This window comes from Nycticebus coucang, chromosome 5, assembly GCF_027406575.1.
Source record: "Nycticebus coucang isolate mNycCou1 chromosome 5, mNycCou1.pri, whole genome shotgun sequence".
Taxonomy (NCBI): Eukaryota; Metazoa; Chordata; class Mammalia; order Primates; family Lorisidae; genus Nycticebus; species Nycticebus coucang.
The window spans coordinates 109,376,307-109,398,317 of record NC_069784.1 but is presented as its reverse complement, the minus strand read 5'-3'; the positions used below and the strand labels follow the sequence as shown (position 1 = coordinate 109,398,317).

At 39.9% G+C, this 22,011-nt stretch overlaps 1 protein-coding gene across 1 annotated transcript in view; it reads left to right on the top strand.

Moving 5' to 3' along the window:
* The window catches only part of STX7 (syntaxin 7), a 75,276-nt gene that overhangs the window by 22,462 nt on the left and 30,803 nt on the right, over positions 1-22,011 (top strand). The window contains exon 3 of the mRNA XM_053591619.1: positions 16,135-16,204. Coding sequence (XP_053447594.1) covers positions 16,135-16,204 — 70 coding nt within the window. The remainder of the gene's footprint in view (positions 1-16,134; positions 16,205-22,011) is intronic.

Below are 22,011 nucleotides of genomic sequence, written 5' to 3'. Positions count from 1 at the left end.
TGCCTTGTTCAGTAATCTCTTTTTGGAAGATAGGTAAGCTAGTATTTTTTACTGTCTTTTTATTAACTGTTTACTCTGTACCTTAGATTAGGTATTTTGTAACCTTTTTTTTTTTTTTTTTTTTGTCCATTGTATTTGATCTTCCAGCCAGTCCTGTCAAATGAGAAAATTTAGGTTTGGAGTGGTAAGTCACTTGTTCAAGTTGTTGAGACTGTGAAGTGGGGAGGCTGGTATTTGAACTCAGGACAGTCTGGTTCTTATAAGACTGTTTGGATCATGACTTGTATTGCTCCAGGGCTTTATTACTTGTGCATTTGTATTCACTCACACCGTGAGTATTTATTAGGAACCTATGATGTGCTAGGGACTGTCTGGATACTGGAAATAGGCAGGTATTTTTTGCTTTCATGGAGTGAATCTTAGAACAAATGTACATAAAATAAGTAAGTAAATTATGTAATATGCTAGAAGGAGATATAAAGTGTTAATGAGATTCAGCAATGACAATATACTGGAGTTGGGGAGGAGTCCTGGTGTAGTGAGAGGAAATTGGTAGGTACACGGGAGTCAAAGTGGGCTTTACTGAGGAGTTCTGTTTGAATGAAGGAAGGGAATGTTTCCTGTAGCACCTGGGAAAAGAGTGTTTCCCAGATAGGGAACAGCTTGTTCAAGGGCCCTCAGAGTAAGCATGGTGTTACAGGCATGGTGAAGAGGGGGGAGAGTTGGAGGTGGGCCCGGTCAGGCAGGGCCTCCAGGCCAAGGACTCAGACTTCTGCTGCCGGTGGGGCGAGAGCTTTGAGCAGAGAAGTGCCATGTGGGTGCAGAGGAGACACGCTGTCCGCTGCACCAGGGTTTTAGGTTTGTCAAGTGGTTGGAATGAAAGGAGAGGCCTTGAGGATATATTCAGGGCGTGGATATGGAGCTTAAAGTGGGTTGGGAGGCAGGGGGAAAACATGCAAAGTGAGGCAGGACAAGGGAGGGATGTTGAAGGCTCCTTGGAGTGTGGTCGGATGAGGAGGAGACACAGGAGGTGCTGCTCTGTGAGTGAAACCCATGGAACCAAGAATCTGGGAGTGTGGCAGTTACTGGCAGTGAGAATGTGTTCAATATGATCGTAGAGTGTGTGGCTAAGGTGGGGAGGAGGATGGAGTCACTCAGTGAGAAGAGTAAAAGAACTGAGACCAGGAGGGCGAAGGATCATCAATGTGTGCGTTAAGATCACAAAAATTAAGACAGGCAGTCCTACTGGACAGAAAACAGCAAGACAGGAGTGACACCCTCCAAAAGTCAGGAGGCAGCTGAAGGAACCCAGAGTGACTGATCTGCCCCAGGAGTGGTGGTGAGTCTGGCGTCCCTGGGAGTCTGTTCTTTCTTCTAAGGCTCTTTGTCATTCAGTCTTTCTTCTGAGTCTGTCTTCACTCAGTTCCTCCAGTCTCTACTTTGTTACTCTGCCTTATCTGGACGTCTTCTCTAGGGGTCTTTTTTTTGTGATCTTCCTTTAAAACTCCAGTTGCCACATTTTCTTTTTAAATTCTGTGTGTGGGTATTTTGAGTTATAAATCTTTATCCACTTTGTGGCGACATTTTTTTCTGCATGTTTTTTGGAGAAAGTCTTACTGTTCTTTTCCACATTATTTTAGATAGTCTTGTGCGTGGTGGTTCTACCTATTCTTTTGTTATTCAGTGCCACAAGTTTGATTTTCCTGGCAAGAGATTCCTGTGAAGGAGAAGCCCAGTTCTTGATGCCGGCTCCTTTCCCATCTCTGTACTGCCCCGAGAGACTCTTCCCTCTGCTGTCCCCAGCAGCTGGCCTGCTAGGGGAGGGCCTCTGCTCCAGCCCCGATACTGTCCAGCACCTCTCTGCCAGGGGTTCTCCTTGTTTTTGAGAGAGGTTGGCAGCCTGTGGCTCCCGAGTATGTTCTGAGCCTCTTTTTCCCACCTTGGCTGGCAGAGTGTCTGGGTCCTTCCCAGCCCTGCTCTACCACTTCCTTCCCAGGGTGGGACTCTGTCCTCCAGTTGTGACATTTTTGCTGGTGACAGTTTGGAGCTCTTCCTTTGCTACTTTCCTCTGCGATCCCTGTGTTTCCTGCTCTGTCCATATGGATTCCTGCTCAGGATCAGCTCTTCTCTTTTAGCCACATTTGCACATTTTTGAGAATTTGTCCATATTTACAGATTTTGTGTTAATTTCTCTGAAAATGTGTTTTTTTTTATTTTTCTTCCCTCTTTTTCTATTATTTATGCCTTGAGGGAAAAGAAGGAAGAGTCAGAAACAAGCTTTGTTATGTTCCCACAGGAGATGGAAGTCCATTTTCAGTGCTTTATGAGCATCTGAGTGGGCTGGGTTGTTGCTTAGGACTGATCAGAAATGAGGCCTGAGGTGAAGGTTGGGACTCACTGCCATGTTAACTAGAGGTGAGCTCCTGACATGGCTAATCCTGAACTGCTTTTGGAGCAGAAGGAGAATATTGTGCCATGGAGAGAATGACAGGAAAGATGCACATTGAGGACATGGCAAAAAGGGCATAAGGAAGATTGGAGAACTGAAGGCTCCGGGCCTCACCACTGCCGAGTCAGTCCTCGCCTCTTTGCTGCTTTACACTGATCATATCCTCAAAGAGCCATTGTTACTGCTGACTCCACACTCCCCCAGCAGGTGAATTGGACAGGTCCAGTGATAAGTGGTGTTAGGACTGAATGTCTTTGTTAAAAGAGACAGCTTGTCATGTGCCAGCCATCTACAGATCCAAATTATTGTTTACATGCAGTTTTTAAATGACTTGTGTTTGTATTTTACTTTTAAGAATGTAGCTGGCAAATTTAATCCTTTCTTAATCTACAGTAGCTTTGAAATGCCCTAAATTTCTGCTTAGTTAACCTTTATGCCTTTCTAACGTGTCAGGGAAGAAAACCAATGAAAAATTTGAAGTTCAGTGTGTTCTAAATTACTGTAGCTTTGCTTCCTAGAAGAAGGATATGCCTGCAGGTGGTCTGTGCTGGAAAGGGGAGCACTTTGCCCTGGGGTAGAGCCCATCCCTTCAGAAGATCCTTCTCCACCTCCCTTCTCACCTCTGCAATTTGCATCAGTCCTTCTACCCACAAAGAGGAGAGCTTTCTGTTTGCGTCTTAAGACAAAGCATATTGAGCGTCTTAAGACAAAGCATATTGAAAAGAAAGTCACAATTATTTTAGTAATTGCCTTTCAGATTATCCAGGACGTTTTTCCACTTGTGATGTATTTTTTTAGAATTACAATATACTTTTCTTGGTTTTTCTTGATATAGGAAATAGCTAAATTAAATTCATTTGGTTATCTTTTCTTAGAACCTTTTTGTGTTGATAATTTACTTTTTCCAACTAGCTGATACAGATATTTCTAATTATATATTTTCCTCTGCACCTTGTACTCTATAGTGAACCTGGATTCTAACTCTATGGTAAACTTACTAGTAATAGCATCTTATATTCTTATAGAAATCTGTGCCATTTCCAAAATGTTTTCACATATATCATCTTGTTTTATGTCTAAACCCTTAACACAGGTGGAGGGTTTGATGCATGAGGAAAGATTTGAGTCTAAAAGTATATCACTTATAGTCAATTGCTAGATACATGTCACTGTTAGAGAGGAGCTGACTTTTCCATTTAATTATGAGATATAACTGTTTTGTATCAATTGATACTTACTATCTTTGTAATCCTAGTTAATTATATCACAGATTATTAAGTTTTGATACTCTCTTTAAGCATGGTTTGTGTTAGTTAAGATATACTAATAAGAAACTGAACTCTTAAAAAATACTTGATAGAACTGTTAATAAGAAAGCTTCAAAATACACAGAGAAACCATGGAATACTATGCAGCCTTAAAGAAAGATGGAGACTTTACCTCTTTCATGTTTACATGGATGGAGCTGGAACATATTCTTCTTAGTAAAGTATCCCAAGAATGGAAGAAAAAATACCCAATGTACACAGCCCTACTATGAAACTAATTTGGGGCTCTCACATGAAAGCTATAACCCAGCTACAACTTAACAATAGGGGGAAATGGGAAAGGGGGGGTGGGTAGAGGGAGGGGAATCGGTGGGATCACACCTGTGGTGCATATTACAGGGGTATTTGCGAAACTTGGTAAATGTAGAATGTAAATGTTTTGGCACAGTAACTGAGATAACGCCGGAAAGGCTATGTTAACCACTGTGATAAAAATGTGTCAAATGGTTTATGAAGTGAGTGTATGATGCCCCATAATCATATCATTGTATACAGTTATGATTTAATAAAAAAATTAAAAAAAAATACACAGAGAAAAAATAATAGACCTGTAAGATAAAGACACAATTATGGCTTTCAGTTCCCCTTCTGAATAATTGATAGAACCAGCAGATAGAAAATCAGAATACAAAAGATTCAAACTGTTAATCACCTCGATGTGATAGCCATTTGTAAAATTCAACAGCAGCAGAACACACATTTTTCTCAAGTGCATGTGGGATATTTACTAAGATAAGATGGACTAGATTCCTGGTAGCTGTTTAAATAAATTGCAAAATATTCAAGTCATACAGGATATGTTCTCTGACTACAAAGAAATTAATTTAAAAACCAATACCAGAAAGATCCCTAGAAGCATGTTTTAAGACTAGACACATTGGGCGGCTCCTGTGACTCGGTCGGTAGGGCGCCGGCCCCATATACTGAGGGTGGCGGGTTCAAGCCCGGCCCTGGCCAAACTGCAACCAAAAAATAGCTGGGCGTTGTGGCGGGTGCCTGTAGTCCCAGCTATTTGGGAGGCTGAGGCAAGAGAATCGCTTAAGCCCAGGAGTTGGAGGTTGCTGTGAGCTGTGTGAGGCCACGGCACTCTACCGAGGGCCATAAAGTGAGACTCTGTCTCTACAAAAAAAAAAAAAAAAAAAAAAAAACTAGACACACTTCTAAAAAAGCCATGTCTTTAAAAAAAAAAAAATCACAAAGGGAAATAGTAATAGAAGTGAACTCCTCAGCCTGATGATGGCTTATCTATGAAAACTACAACTGACATCACACTTAAATGGGGTAGGACAGAATGTTTTCCTTGTCTACATAAAAACTCTGATGGAAGATAACAGTAACAATTAAAAATAAAAGCCAAAACCTACTAGAACTAAAAAATCAGTCTATTAAAGTTGCAGAATACAAAATCAATGCTCAAATAAATTGTATCACTAGCAATGAATAAAGTCAAAATTTTAAATTTAAAAAGGCGGGGTGGAGACAAGATGGCTGATGGGAGCCAGCTTTCCACAAAGGCTCCCGTCCAGAAGGAGAAATTTAGCAAGCAACCTGGTGGATTAGAATTGCACCAAGAAAGAAGGTTGAAGCATGCACATCAACCCCGCTGAGGCGAGCTGCGACCCCAAGGATACAAACAAAAGGTACAAAATCCATCAACAAGTGGACGGGAGTCCCCTCCCCCATGAGAACGGCTCGGAGTGTCCCACAAACAAACGAGCAAAGTTCAAAGGTCCTCCCACTACACTGGATGGGAGAGACCCTCTAAAAACTGGACCTACCTCCCCTACTAGTGTGCCATGGCGTTCTCCTGCCAGGCATAAAACTGTGTAAAACTGTATATATTCTCTGCCTGCAACTCTGAGCTCCTAGCACTCCCCTCCACTTTCACTCTGAGGTCTGGAGGCCTGTCCCCCAGGAGTCCAGATGCTTGGGTGATTTCTCGAGGGTGTGGACAGGGCATAAACTGCAGCTGGTCAGTGCTGACTCTATGGCACTGGAGTGAGGAGAGGACGGTCTGCTGAGAGGGAACCATACCAGAGTGGCGGTGCCCCAAGGCGCAGACCAGCACCTGTCTTTTGGCAACAATAGCGCTTACTCTCGGATATTCTGAAGCCACACCCCCTGTCTCCCTGGGCAACCAGAGGAGGCTGGGCATCTACGCAGGTGGCAACCACCACAGAACAGATCTGGGACGGAAATGCAGGCCCCAAGAGTAAAGGGTTTGCCTGAGGCAGTACCAGCCTGGGTGGAGCGCGGGGACTAGAAACGCATGCACAGAGCTGGGAAGTTCCCAGGGCGGGGCTGACCCAGAAGACCGCTTTACTGAGCCTAAGATGCACCCGACCCTCAGGGGATCGTCAGCCTATAGACAAAGGAAGACAGGAGGCTAGAACTGACTGGTAACCAAATACAAACCTGCAGGAGAAAAGACAGGGCCTGAGGCGCAGGCTCTGAGAACTCAAAACAGCTTCTCTTCTGCAGGGGAATTTAGCAGGGACAGAAACAAATTCCCACAAAGTTGTTCTGTTCTGTTCTGTCAGTAACATCAATTAAGGGCGGGGCTGGAACTGAGTGAATACCCCCCAGCCTCCATCAAGCTCCCGAGCTGTCAGGCCTCACCTTCCCCTGTTAGATAGAGGCAGAGCTCAGTGGCCTGGCTGAGCAGAAATAGATTTCCTTGTGATTCAGGCAGGTGCAAACCCCTGGAGTATCTTCACTACAGGCAACTGGGTCACAGCCCTACAGGGCTATCAGTGACTGGGTGTGACAGAGGTGCAAGGTGGGGAAGGAAGCATCAACCTTCCCAGACTGATCTATTTGCTGGGTGGGTCCTGACTCCACAGAGTACCAGAGCAAGCCATATCTGAGTAGTCACCAGATCCCTGCTATCCAGTTGCCAGAGACCGTTTAAACTCTCCCACCTGAGATAGGTGCTGACTGAGACAATTGATTTAGACCTTTTGAACTGAGGCAATCGCCCAAGGACTATTCAGGTGGTGCCCTGGGTGTGTGGTTGCAGGAAGGTTTGATTTTCCTTTTCCATTTGTTGCCATGGGGGGGCGAGGTGACTTAATCGCTGGTATTTTTCCACAGCTGAGACTTCAACCCAGAGCAACTGTTTCACTAGGGTCGAACAGAGACTAGCTGAAAACAAGACAGAACCACTTAGCTCCACCACACCAAACAGGTCCCTAGTTTCTCAGGTCATCGCACTGTACAGGTCCTCGACAAAGCTCTAGGGGAAAAATCAAATGGTGTAAAACAGTCATGGGGTGGAATCAGTGGAAAACCTCTGGTAACATGAATAACCAGAATAGATCAACCCCCCCCCCCCAAGAAAGATATGGCAGATGTCACTGAAGATCCCATTCATAAACAGCTGGCCGAGATTCAGAAATCAAAATCAGAATTTGGATTGCAAACAAGATTAATAGAATGGAGGAAAATTTGGAATTAGAAATTTGAGCAGCAATTCAAAAGTTGGAATTAGAAATTCGAGGAGAAATTCAAAAGTTGTCTCAAGAATTTAACAAATTTAAAGACAAAACCACCAAAGATTATGATGCACTGAAGCAAGAATTTGCAGCCCTCAAATATCTGAAAAAATACAGTAGAATCCCTCAGTAACAGAGTGGAGCAAGCAGAAGAAAGGATTTCTGACACTGAAGACAAAGCCTTTGAATGCTCCCAAACTCTTAAAGAGGAAGAGAAATGGAGAGCAAAATGGATCATTTTGCTAATGATGAAGAGAGCAAATGGAGAAATGGAGAGCAAAATGGATCATTTTGCTAATGATGATGCTAATTCGAAGAAGGCTAATATCCGCCTCATTGGAATCCCTGAAAGTGATGAAGCGGCCTCGCTAGGCACAGAGGCCCTTCTCCTTGAAATTGTGAAAGAGAATTTTCCAGACATGCCAAGAGATTCTGAAATTCAGATAGCAGACAGTTTCAGAACCCCAGAACAACTCAATCCCAATAAGACATCCCCCAGACATATCATAATTAACTTCACTAAAGTCAATATGAAGGAGAAAATTCTGAAAGCAGCCAGATGTAAGAAATCCATTACCTACAAAGGGAAGAATATTAGAATGACTGCAGATCTCTCTGCCGAAACTTTTCAAACAGAAGAGGGTGGTCATGGACTTCTAATCTCCTAAAGCAAAATAACTTTCAACCCCGGATCCTGTATTCAGCTAAATTGAGTTTCATTTATGGTGGAGAAATTAAATACTTTAATGACATTCATATGTTGAAGAAATTTGTAATAACCAAACCAGCTCTTCAGGATATTCTCAGACCTATCCTCCATGATGACCAGCTCAATCCTCTACCACAAAAGTAAACTCGCTCAGAAACTTTTGATCACACTCCAACTTCCACAGTGGCAAAAAGGATTAAAAATGTCCACTGGACTTTCGAAAAACTTGATACCCAACATTTGACCAGACTTATCAATATTCTCCATTAATGTGAATGGCTTAAACTGTCCTCTAAAGAGGCACAGGTTAGCTGACTGGATACAAAAACCCAGGCCAGGTATTTGCTGCATACAAGAGTCACATCTTACCTTTAAAGATAAATATAGACTCAGGCTGAAAGGATGGTTACATATTTCAGGCAAATGCTAATCAGAAAAAAGCAGGTGTTGCAATTCTATTTGCAGACACAATAGGCTTTAAACCAACAAAAGTAAGGAAGGATAAGAATGGTCACTTCATATTTGTTAAGGGCAATACTCAATATGATGAGATTTCAATTATTAATATTTATGCACCCAACCAGAATGTGCCTCAATTTATAAGAGAAACTCTAACAGACATGAGCAACTTGATTTCCTCTGTCTCCATGATAGTTGGAGATTTCAACACTCCTTTGGCAGTGTTGGATTGATCCTCCAATAAGAAGCTGAGCAAAGACATTTTAGATTTAACCTAACCATCCAACATGTGGATTTAGCAGACATCTACAGAACATTTCATCCCAACAAAACTGAACACACATACTTCTCATCAGCCCATGGAACATACTCCAAAATCGATCACATCTTAGGTCACAAGTCTAACCTCAGTAAATTTAAAGGAATAGAAATTATTCCTTGCATCTTCTCGAACCACCATGGAATAAAAGTTGACCTCAGTAACAACAGGAATCTACATACTCATACAAAAACATGGAAGTTAAATAACCTTATGCTGAATGATAATGTGTCAGAGATGAGATTAAGAAGGAAACTGCCACATTTTTGGAACAAATGACAATGAAGACACGAATTATCAGAACCTCTGGGATACCACAAGGGCAGTCCTAAGAGGGAAATTTATAGCACTGCAAGCCTTCCTCAAGAGAACGGAAAGAGAGGAAGTTAACAACTTAATGGGACATCTCAAGCAACTGGAAAAGGAAGAACATTCCAACCCCAGACGCAGCAGAAGAAAAGGAATAACCAAAATTAGAGCAGAATTAAATGAAATTGAAAACAAAAGAATTATACAACAGATCAATACATCAAAAAGTTGGTTTTTTGAAAAGGTCAATAAAATAGATAAACCTTTGGCTAACCTAACCAGGAAAAAAAGAGTAAAATCTCATCAATCAGAAATGACAAAGATGAAATAACAACAGACTCCTCAGAAATTCAAAAAATTCTTAATGAATATTACAAGAAACTTTATTCTCAGAAATATGAAAATCTGAAGGAAATTGACCAATACTTGGAAGCACGTCACCTTCTAAGACTTAGCCAGAATCAAGTGGAAATGTTGAACAGGCCCATATCAAATTCTGAAATAGCATCAACCATACAAAATCTCTCTAAAAAGGAAAGCCCGGGACCAGATGATTTCACGTCAGAATTCTACTAAACCTTTAAAGAGGAATTAGTACCTATATTACTCAACCTGTTCCAAAATGTAGAAAAAGAAGGAAGACTACCCAACACGTTCTATGAAGCAAACATCACCATTATCCCCAAACCAGGAAAAGACCCCAGAAGAAAAGAAAATTATAGACCAATATCACTAATGAATATAGATGCAAAAATATTCAAGAAGATCCTAACAAACAGAATCCGGTAACACATCAAACAAATTATACATCATGACCAAGTCGGTTTTCTCCCAGGGTTTCAAGGCTGGTTCAATATACGTAAATCTATAAGTATAATTCAGCACATAAACAAATTAAAAAACAAAGACCATATGATTCTCTCAATCGATGCAGAAAAAGCTTTTGATAATATCCAGCATCCCTTCATGATCAGAACACTTAGGGATATTGGTATAGAAGGGACATTTCTTAAGCTGATAGAGGCCATCTACAGCAAACCCACAGCCAATATCATATTGAATGGAGTTAAATTGAAATCATTTCCACTCAGATCAGGAACCAGACAAGGCTGCCCATTGTCTCCACTGGTCTTTAACATTGTAATGGAAGATTTAGCCACCGCAATAAGGGAAGAAAAGGCGATCAAGGGTATCCATATAGGGTCAGAAGAGATCAAACTTTCACTCTTTGAAGATGATATGATTGTATACCTGGAAAACACCAGGCATTCTACTAAAAAACTCTTAGAAGTGATCAAGGAATACACCAGCATCTCAGGTTACAAAATCAACATTCATAAATCAGTAGCCTTTATATATACCAACAATAGTCAATCTGAAAAAACAGTTAAGGACTCTATTCCATTCACAGTAGTGCCAAAGAAGATGAAATATTTGGGAGCTTATCTAACAAAGGACGTGAAAGATCTCTATAAACAGAACTATGAAACTCTAAGAAAAGAAATAGCTGAAAATGTTAACAAATGGAAAAACATACCATGCTCATGGCTGGGAAGAATCAACATTGTTAAAATGTCCATAGTACCCAAAGCGATATACAATTTTAATGCAATCCCTATTAAAGCTCCACTGTCATACTTTAAAGATCTTGAAGAAATAATACTTTGTTTTATATAGAATCAGAGAAAACCTCGAATAGCCAAGACATTACTCAGAAGTAAAAACAAAGCAGGAGAAATCATGCTACCATACCTCAGACTATACTATAAATCGATAGTGATCAAAACAGCATGGTACTGGCACAAAAACAGAGAAGTAGATGTCTGGAACAGAATAGAGAACCAAGAGATGACTCCAGCTACTTACCGTTATTTGATCTTTGAGAAGCCAATTAAAAACATTCAGTGGGGAAAAGATTCCCTATTTAACAAAATGGTGCTGGGTGAACTGGCTGGCAACCTGTAGAAGACTGAAACTGGACCCACACCTTTCACCATGAACTAAGATAGACTCTCACTGGATTAAAGATGTAAACTTAAGACATGAAACTATAAAAATAGTAGAAGAGAGTGCAGGGAAAACCCTTGAAGAAATCGGTCTGGGCGAGTATTTTATGAGGAGGACCCCCCCCCCCGGCAATTGAAGCAGCTTCAAAAATACACTACTGGGACATGATCAAACTAAAAAGCTTCTGCACAGTCAAGAACACAGTAAGTAAAGCAAGCAAACAGCCCTCAGAATGGGAGATAATATTCGCGGGTTATGTCTCCAACAAAGGTTTAATAACCAGAATCCACAGAGAACTCAAACGTATAAGCAAGAAAAGAACAAGTGATCCCATTGCAGGCTGGGCAAGGGACTTGAAGAGAAACTTCTCTGAAGAAGACAGTTGCACAGCCTACGGACATGTGAAAAAATGCTCATCATCTTTAATCATCGAGAAATGCAAATCAAAACTACTTTGAGATACCATCTAACTCCAGTGAGACTAGCCTATATCACAAAATCCCAAGACCAGAGATGTTGGCGCGGATGTGGAGAAAAGGGAACACTTTTGCACTGCTGGTGGGAATGCAAATTAATACATTCCTTTTGGAAAGAGATATGAGAACACTTAGAGATCTAAAAATAGATCTGCCGTTCAATCCTGTAATTCCTCTACTGGGCATATACCCAGAAGACCAAAAATCACATCATAACAAAGATATTTGTACCAGAATGTTTATTGCAGCCCAATTCATAATTGCTGAGTCATGGAAGAAGCCCAGGTGCCCATCGATCCACGAATGGATTAATAAATTGTGGTATATGTACACCATGGAGTATTATGCAGCCTTAAAGAAAGATGGAGACTTTACCTCGTTCATGTTTACATGGATGGAGCTGGAACGTCTTCTTCTTAGTAAAGTATCTGAAGAATGGAAGAAAAAGTATCCAATGTACTCAGCCCTACTATGAAACTAATTTATGGCTTTCATATGAAAGCTATAACCCAGTTATAACCGAAGCATATGGAGAGGGAGGAGAGTTAGACAGGAGGTGGGCGGAGGGAGGGTGATTGGTGGGATTACATCTGCGGTGCATCTTACAAGGATACATGTGAAACTTAGTAAATGTAGGATGTTAATGCCTTAAAATAAGAAAATTCCAGGAAGGCTATGTTAACAGTGTGATGAAAATGTGTATAAAACCAGTGTATGATGCCCCATGATCGCATTAATGTACACAGCTATGATTTAATAACAAAAAAATAATAAAATTTAGAAAAGGAAATAAAATTCAAAAAGGCATTGACAACAGTGTCAAAAATTATGAAATATTTAGAGGAAAATGTGACAAAATAAGTAAAACACCTATATATTAGACAGTACATAATATTGCTGAAATTAAAGAAGGCCTATACCTTTGGAAAGATATATCTTATTCATTGGTTAGAAGACTCAGTATTGTTATTTGAAGAGATATTTCATCAAAGAAGATACACAGATGCAAATAGCAAATAAAGAGATGTTCAGCACCCGTAGTTGTTAGGAAAATACAGATTCAAAGCCCAAAATACCTATGCACCTTCTAGAATGGCAACATTTAAAAGACTGACTATAGGCCGGGTGCAGCGGCTCATGCCTGTAATCTTAGCTCTCTGGGATGGTGAAGCAGATGTATTGCTTGAGCTCAGGGGTTCCAGAGCAGCCTGACCAAGAATCAGACCCCATCTCATAGTACTATAATTTAGTGTAAAATTGTTTCCAGGGAAAGACATATGTTTCCAACTCATGAATATAAGACTAATAAATCTGTCTGAAACAAACTAAAAAAAAATTAGAAAAACTAACTGGGCATTATGGGAGTTGTTTTTTTGTCCCAGCTACTCAGGAGGCTGAGGCAAGAGGATGAGGTTGCTGTGAGCTAGTTTGATGCCACAGCACTCTATGCAGGGTGGCAGAGTTAGACTCTGTCTCCAAAAAAATAAAAATAAAAGACTGATGCCAAGTGTTGGAAAGGGTGCCGAAGAACAGGAGCTTTTGTACACTGCTGGTGGGCATGTAAGATGGTACCACTTTGTAAAACAGTTTGTTTGTTAAATAGTTTTTAAAAAAGCTTTTTAACATGCACCTATCCTACTACTCAACCATTATACTTACATTTATCTGTAAAAATTAAATACATGCTCATTTATTAAAGATTTGTACACAGATAATCATAGGAGCTTTATTTGTAATGTACAAATAGACAGCCCAAATGTCCCTTGGTAGTTAAATAAAAACATTGTATCATATAATGGAAAACTTCTCAGCAATGAAAGGAATGAATTATTGATATGTACAGCAGGGACAAATCACAGAACAATTATGCTGACCTAAAGAGGTGAGACACGACACTACCCTCTCCAGAAAAGAAAGCGAGTAAATACTGTATAAGTACATTTATATAAAAGTCTAGAAAATGCAAGCTAATGTAAGATAACCCAAAGCACATTAGTGGTTGCTTGGGATGGAGAGAGGAGGAAATAAGATGTACAAGAGGGAACAAATTACAAAACACAGAAAGGGAAATTTTGAGAGTAAAAGATATATTTACTTTCTAGATTGTGATGATGGTTCTATTTAGATAAGTTCAAACTTATAAAACTATACAGTTTATATATAGGAACTTTACATGTCTATTATATCTCAATGAAGTATTTTTAAATAAAAAAATAAGTTAATATTTTTCGTTTCTGACTTTGAAGAGAAAAACATAAACCATGCTGTTAGCTCTCATTTGTTGAGCTGTTAGTAGATCCAGTACAAGGTGTTCTCAATTATAGTTCATGACAACTGAGAAGTAAGTGGTTTGGCTGTTGAAGAAATTATAGCTTGGAGCTGCCCAACCTCATCAGGCAGAAAGAAGTGAGATTAGGTCTCCAAATCACGCCGTCTGGCTCCAGGGGTACGTGTCGGTCCACAGTCTTCCTCAGTGTGATGTGTGTGACACTGAATCAGAATTTCAAAATTACCTGTCCAGGATTTTACTAACTATGGTTTATTTCTGGGATTGGCAGTTACAGCTCTGTTATTTTGGGATGAGCAGCAGAGATGTTTTTTGCTAAACAAGAAGATAGCTGTATTCTGTTCTTAGTTATTTGGAGACAGTTATTTGCTCTGTGTGCGCATTAGTGCAGTCTGCTTGTTAGCCGTGCAACCCGGTCACTTTCATTGTCAGATAGCATCCTCAGGAGTTCTCTGTGTCCTCGTGACCCCTGACAGGTTGTAGTATTACATAGCCCCCATACCAACTTCTGCTTACAATTTTGTGACAAAAAAAAATATTCTATGAGATAAAGCTGTTTTCCTCAAGTAAACCACTAGATGGCGGCAGACCCACGTGGAACAGAGTGAATCTTTAGCACGGAAAATGGTGAAAAACCAAAAATGGGATTGTTTTCATTTATGATGAAACAATAATGTATCTTTTGGGACATGTAGAAAAATGTATTAATACAGACTGCAGTCTGTGACCAGCAATGTATTTCTTGCGCTTGCTCATGAGTGTGTACAGTAAGATATTTTAGGTATATCTTCTTTCCTATTCATTTCCTCTACTGTTTTACATAGGGGCGTATTGTTAGTAGTTATGCTTAGACTCACTAGCTAATAACTCTTGTCATTTGGTTTTGCTGAAAGAAAGGAGGAATGAACTGGAAATCACTCACTAGATTTGGCATTGGCCACAGAAATAAAATAGGCCAGTTTTACCTTGGAAAGTTGTTGTCCTCCTGGTCCTTAAGTGCCTCATTTTTTACTGAATCCAATTTGTACATAACAAATCCTTCATGAAAAGGGGTGCAGCAGAGAAAAATGGAGGTTTTCTTGGCCTCTTTCCATACTTACAAAAAGAAGAACCTTGAAATCAGAAGGTCCCAGTTTCCCTGTCTATAGTCAGAGACTATAGTCTATAATCTATAGTCAGAGATGCCTGGATTTTGAGTATTACATGACTTTTAACTTCCCAATGTTTCATTTTAAAATCTTTAAATATTCTAAACCTCAAAAAAAAATAGTATGATGAACCTTGTACCTGGGTTTACCAATTGTTGACATTTTTCAACTTTTGTTTAATAAATTTCTCTTTCCATATTCAAATTTCTCTAAACAAGTTTTTTCTTTATTTCTTTTTTTTAATGCTTTCTTTTTCCTGATTCAGAATCCAGTCAAGTATTGTACAGTTCCTTTTGGGTGTTTAGTGTTTTGGGTGCTTGAGTTAGTTAATTTAGAAAATTATCTTGCCTTTGTCAGATTTTTTTCTTTTGTGACACTGACATTTTGTATAGTCTAGGCCAATTGCCTTGTAGATTTTCCCATGGCCTAGATGAGTCAGATTTCTTTCTCATGATTAGATTTAGGTTAAACATATTGGCAAGAAAAATATTAATCCTTAGGTCATATTGTGATTTTGTCATTGCATTATGTCAAGAGGTTCACAAGGTCAGTTTGTTCCATTGTTGGTGCTAAGTTTGATCATTTACTTTTAGACAACAGATGTATCTATGATGAAGTTCTCTCTTTTATAATAAATGACATCTCTGTGGTGATAATTTGAAGTTGTGTGGGTGTCTTGTTTTAGCAACCTTCAATTATCTTTGACCCAGTTATATAGATAATTGAAAAATGATTGTTAAAATTCTATTTTTCTATAATTTGTTAACTATAATTTATTCACTTTATATTCTGATGAAATATGTAATTGTTACAATTAGTTTCAACACAGTTTTCATGCCTGTTGAGTTAAAGCCTCTGTGCCATTGTGTTTTATTTAATATCATGAGGGAATGGAGAAGACGACAGTATTTCTGGATTATGAGTACAGTTTCTCAAGTACCACACAATTTCATCTTGAAAATTAATCCATTTTTGTTACTAATTAGATTAAAATAAATCATTTAGTTTTTATTTGTCGATGTTTGCAATTTTTATCTATTTGTCTGTCTTTTTTAACTTCCCAATTGCTTGTAGGTATTACTTTATAACATTATTTCTGTTGCCCTAATAATTGTAACAATTAATATTTTAATTTTTTATTTATAATAGCTGTGGAAATACAAAGAGCTCTGAACCAACTTGGAACACCTCAAGATACACCCGAATTGAGGCAACAGCTGTAAGTATTAAATAAAAATGAAAGAAAAAATGAAACCTACTGCTATTACTAATGTTTTTTTTTTACCTTTTTTTTTTTATTGTTGGGGATTCATTGAACTAATGTTGTTTTAATAGTATACTGTATAGTATTTATTTATTGCAGGAAACAATGGAAAATTAATAGTTTATTTTCTGCCTTATCCATAAATTTGCACCAAGCTTTGTGTAGGTTTTTCCCTGACCAAAGTAGGCAGATGTTTTTCCTAGTTTTAAAGATCTGGCTTGCTCTATTACAGCAGAATTTTTTTAATTGCTTTCCTTATACCTGTTATACTAGTTGTTTCTGACAGCTTTTGAAAAATTTCATTCTAGCGTCTGAATTTATGTGATTTACTTTTTGTAGCTAGCAATCCCTGGAGAGATTAGATTTTTATTTGGTTAGGGCTAATACTTATCCAGTTATAGGAACTATCTCCCCAAAAGTTTATACCTATTTCCTTGAATTTTAGAAAGCAGTAGCTTCTGTGAAAAAAAAAAGTAGTTATGATGAAGTTATATAATACATACTCCAGGAAATTAATATGCTATCAGTAGACCACCAATAATATTTTGTCTATGGTGTGTTAAAAGATTTTACAGAATGTTTTTACATATTTTCTCACATAGACTATACAAAATTGGAGTGGGATATATGATCAAAAGAACTATTTCCATTTTGTTCATAATGGAAACATGTCTCTTTTAGGTTTGATGATTTGCCCAATATCATTTAAAACTTGTTAAATATTATTTATTTTGGTACCATTATGGCTATAAATTTAAAGTAGTATGTACCAAATAATAACTACAGAAGAAAAATTGCAAAGAAGAAAAAATTAAAAGACAGGTAATAGGAACTCATAGTTTTATAAAATACAATGTGAAGGTGGTGGGGAGGCAAGATGGCTGACTGGAGCCAGCTTTCCACAGAGGCTTCTGTCCAGAAGGAGAGTTAAAGGTCAGAAGTTTAGCAAGTAAGCTGATGGCTTGGAGCTGAGCCAAGAGAAAAGGTTGAAAAATGCACATCAACCCTGCTTAGGTGAGCTGCAACCCCAGGGATACAAACAGTAGGTACAAAATCCATCGCCAAGGGTGGTGCCTGTGGCTCAGTGAGCAGGGCGCTGGCCACATATACCAAGGGTGGCGGGTTCAAACCCAGCCCCGGCCAAACTGCAATAAAAAAAAAAATAGCCAGGCATTGTGGCGGGCGCCTGTAGTCCCAGCTACTCGGGAAGCTGAGGCAGGAGAATTGCCTAAGCCCAGGAGTTGGAGGTTGCTGTGAGCTGTGTGACGCCACGGCACTCTACCGAGGGCAATAAAGTGAAACTCTGTCTCTACAAAAAAAAAAAATCCATCGCCAAGCGGGTGGGAGTCCCCTCCCACAAGAGAACGGCTTGCAGTATATGTTTTACAAACAAGTGAGCAGAGTACAAACATCCTCCCATTTTATCCCACAGAAGAGACTCTCCAAAAACCGGATCTCCTTCCTCTACTAGGGTGCCATGGCACTCTCCTGCCAGGCATAAAACTATATAAAACTGTACATATTCTCTACCTGCAATTCTGACCTCCCAGCACTCCCCTCCACTCTCACCCTGAGGTCTAGAAGCCTGTCTTCCATGGAGTCCAGCTTCTTGGGCATTTTCTTGAGAGGTGTGGACAGGGAGTGGGCTGTCGCTGGTCTGTGCTGACTCTGTGGCACAGGGGTAAGGAGAAGACAGTGGACTAAAAGAACCATATGGGAGGGAGAGAGGTGGTGCCGGGAGCACAGCAGCAGCAGCGGCAGCAGCAGGAACAATAGGGCTCACACCCCTGGGGATATTTTGGCAAGACACTCCCTGTCTCTCTGGGCAACCAGAGAAAGCCAGGCATCTTCTCCAGTGGCAAACACTGGCAAACAGATCTGGGGCCGTAACACATGCCCCATAAGTAAAGGATATGCCTGATGAGGTACCTGCCTGGGCAAGGTGTGGTGGGAAAAGAGAATAGAAGACACATGTGCAGAGACGGCATACTCCCACTGTGGGGCTGAGCTAGGACTGCTTTAGTGAGCCTAAAGCATCCAGCCCTCAGGGGATCATAGCTGAGACAAAGGAAGGCAGGCAGAGGTTAGAACTCAGAGCCAAGTGTGTTGCTGTAATTGCACCTGCCCCAACACAGACTGCAGCAGAGACAGACAGACCAGCTCCAGGCAGCGGCACACACTGAGGCTGAATTGCAGTTCCTTCAGTCCACCGTTTTCTCCTTACCCCTGTGCCACAGAATCAGCACAGACCTGCAACAGCCCACACCCTGTCCACACCTCTCAAGAAAATGCCCAAGAATCTGGACTCCTTCTGAGTTCACAGAAGCCAGGACAGAATCACAAATTCTGCAAAAATATAAGTGTCAGCAGCATCAATGTGGGGTGGGGCTGGAAATGAGCTAACCACCCCAGCTTCCATTAATCACCCAAGTTGTCAGGCCTCTGCTCCCCCTGCTGGATGGTGACAGAGTGTGGAGGCATGGCCGAGGAGACAGATCTCCCCATGACTCAGGCAGGCAGAAATCCCTGGAGGAGCATCTGCTCATTGGAGGGAACTAGGTCACAGCACTGCAGGGTTACCAGTGACTGGGTGTGACATAGGTGCAAGGTGGGGAAGGAGGCATCAACCTTCTCAGACTTTGCTATCTAGTTGCTGGAGACCTTTTGAACTCTCCCACTTGAGACCGGGTGCTGACTGGGAAAACTGATTTGGATCTCTCAGACTGGACCAATCACCGGAGGACTATCGAAAGTGGTATCCTGGGTGTGTGGTTGTGGGAAGGTTTGATTTTCATTTTCCAGTTGTTGTCTGTTGGGGGCGAGGTGACTTAATTGCTGGTATTTCTCCACAGCTGAGACTTCAATGCAGAGTAACTGATTTACTAGGGTAGGGCAGAGACCAGCTGAAAACAAGACAGAACCACTTAGCCCCAGCACACCAAGTAAGTCCCCAGTGTTTAGGCCGTAGCACTGTACAGGTCCTTTGCAAAAGTCTAGGGGAAAAGGTACAGACACCAGTCCCAGCTCTTGGGCAAAGGGCTGGTTAATCACTACTCCAGGAGCCCCCCAACCCAACTTCACCTGATCCGCTCATCTAGGCAAATGGTGAAAAATAATTATGGGGAGGAATCAGCGGAAAAACTTTGGCAGCTTGAATAATCAGAATAGATCAACTCCCCTAAAGAATGACAAGGCGGACATACCAGAAGATCCCATTCATAAACAAATGGCTGAGATGTCAGAAATTAAATTCAAAATTTGGATTGCAAATAAGATTAATAGAATGGAGGTAAAGTTGGAATCAGAAATTCAAGGAGCATTTCAAAAATTGTCTCAAGAATTCAATGAATTCAAAGACAAAATCATCAAAGATTTTGACACAATGAGGCAAGAACTTGCAGCCCTCAAAGATCTGAGAAATACAGTAGAATCCCCCAGTAACAGAATGGAGCAGGCAGAAGAAAGGATTTCAGACATTGAAGACAAAGCTTTTGAATACTCCCAAAAGCTCAAAGAGGAGGAGAAGTGGAGACCAAAAATGGATCATTCTCCCAGAGAGCTCTGGGATAATCCATTCGCCTTATAGGAATTCCTGAAGGTGACAAGGTTGCTTTGAAAGGCCCAGATGCTCTACTCAAAGAGATAATGGGGGAGAACTTCCCAAACATGGCAAGAGATCCTGAAATTCAGATAGCAGACAGTTTCAGAACCCCAGCACGACTCAACCCAAATAAAGCATCTCCCAGACACATTATAATTAACTTTGCCAAAGTTAATATGAAGGAGAAAAATACTGTAAGCAGCCAGACGTAAGAAAATCATACCCTACAAGGGGAAGAATATTAGAATGACTGCAGATCTCTCTGCTGAAACCTTTCAAGCTAGAAGAGGGTGATCATTGACCTTTAGCTTCCTAAAACAAAATAACTTTCAACCCAGGATTCTGTATCCAGCTAAATTGAGTTTCATTTATGATGGAGAAATTAAATATTTTAATTAAATACACATGTCGAAGAAATTTGCCATAACTGAACCATCTCTCCAGGATATTCTCAGACCTATCCTCCATAATGACCAGCTCAATCCTCCACCACAAAAGTAAACTCACTCAGAAACTTTTGATCCAATTCCAACTTCCACAGTGGCGAAAGGATTAAAGTCCACTGGACTTTCGAAAAACTCAATACCCAAAATTCTATTAGGCTTATCAATATTCTTAATTAGTGTGAATGGCTGAACTGGATACAAAAACTCAGGCCAGATATCTGCTGCATACAAGAATCTCATCTTACCTTAAAAGGTCTATATAGACTCAGGGTAAAGGGATGGTCATCTATATTTCAGGCAAATGGAAATCAGAAAGAAGCAGTTGTTGCAATTTTATTTATAGATACAATAGGCTTTAAACCAACAAAAGTAAGGAAAGATAAAGATAGTTACTTAATATTTGTTAAGGGTAACACTCAAAATGATGAGGATTTCAATTATTAATGTTTGTGCATCCAACAAGAATGCTCCTCAGTTTATAAGAGAGGATCTAACAGGCATGAGCAACTTGATTTCCTCCAGCACCATAATTATTGGAGATTTTAACATCCCTTTGGCAATGTTGGATAGATCCTCCAATAAGAAACTCAGCAAAGGAATTTTAGACTTAACCATTCAACAATTGGATTTAATAGACATCTGCAGAATATTTCATCCTAACAAAACTGAATACATATTCTTCTCATCAGCCCATTGAACAGCCTCCAAAATTGATCACATCTTAGGTCACAAGTCTAACCTCAGCAAATGTAAAAGAACAGAAAATTATTCCTTGCATAATTATTCCTTGCATCTTCTCAGAACACAACCGAATAAAAGTTGAGCTCAGTAACAACAGGAATCTGCATACTCATACAAAAACATGGAAACTAAATAACCTTATACTGAATGATAGCTGGGTCATAGATGAGATTAAGAAGGAAATTACCAAATTTTTGGAACAAAATGATAATGAAGACACAAATCAAATTACCACAACCTCTGGGATACCACAAAGGCAGTCCTCAGTGGGAAATTTATAGCATTGCAAGCCTTCCTCAAGAGAACAGAAAGAAAGGAAGTTAACAACTTAGTGGGACATCTCAAGCAACTGGAATAGGAAGAACATTACAATCCCAAACCCAGCAGATGAAAAGAAATAACCAAAATTAGAGCAGAATTAAATGAAATTGAAAAAAGGATTATACAACAGATCAATAAATCAAAAAGATGGTTTTTGGAAAAAAGCAATAAAATAGATAAACCTTTGGCTAACCTAACCAGGAAAAAAAAGAGTAAAATCTCTAATCTCATCAATCAGAAATGGCAAAGACGAAATAACAACAGACTCCTCAGAAATTCAAAAAATCCTTAATGAATATTACAAGAAACTTTATTCTCAGAAATATGAAAATCTGAAGGAAATTTACCAATACTTGGAATCATGCCACCTTCTAAGACTTAGCCAGAATAATATGGAAATGTTTGACAGGCCTATATCAAGTTCTGAAATAGCATCAACTATACAAAATCTCCCTATAAAGAAAACCCCAGGACCAGCCAGTGATCGTGGCTTCACATCACAGTTCTACCAAACCTTTAAAGAGGAACTATTATATATTACTCAACCTTTTCCAAAATATAGAAAAGGAAGGAATACTACCCAATACATTCTATGAAGCAAACATCACCTTGATCCCCAAACCAGGAAAAGACCCAACAAGAAAAGAAAATTA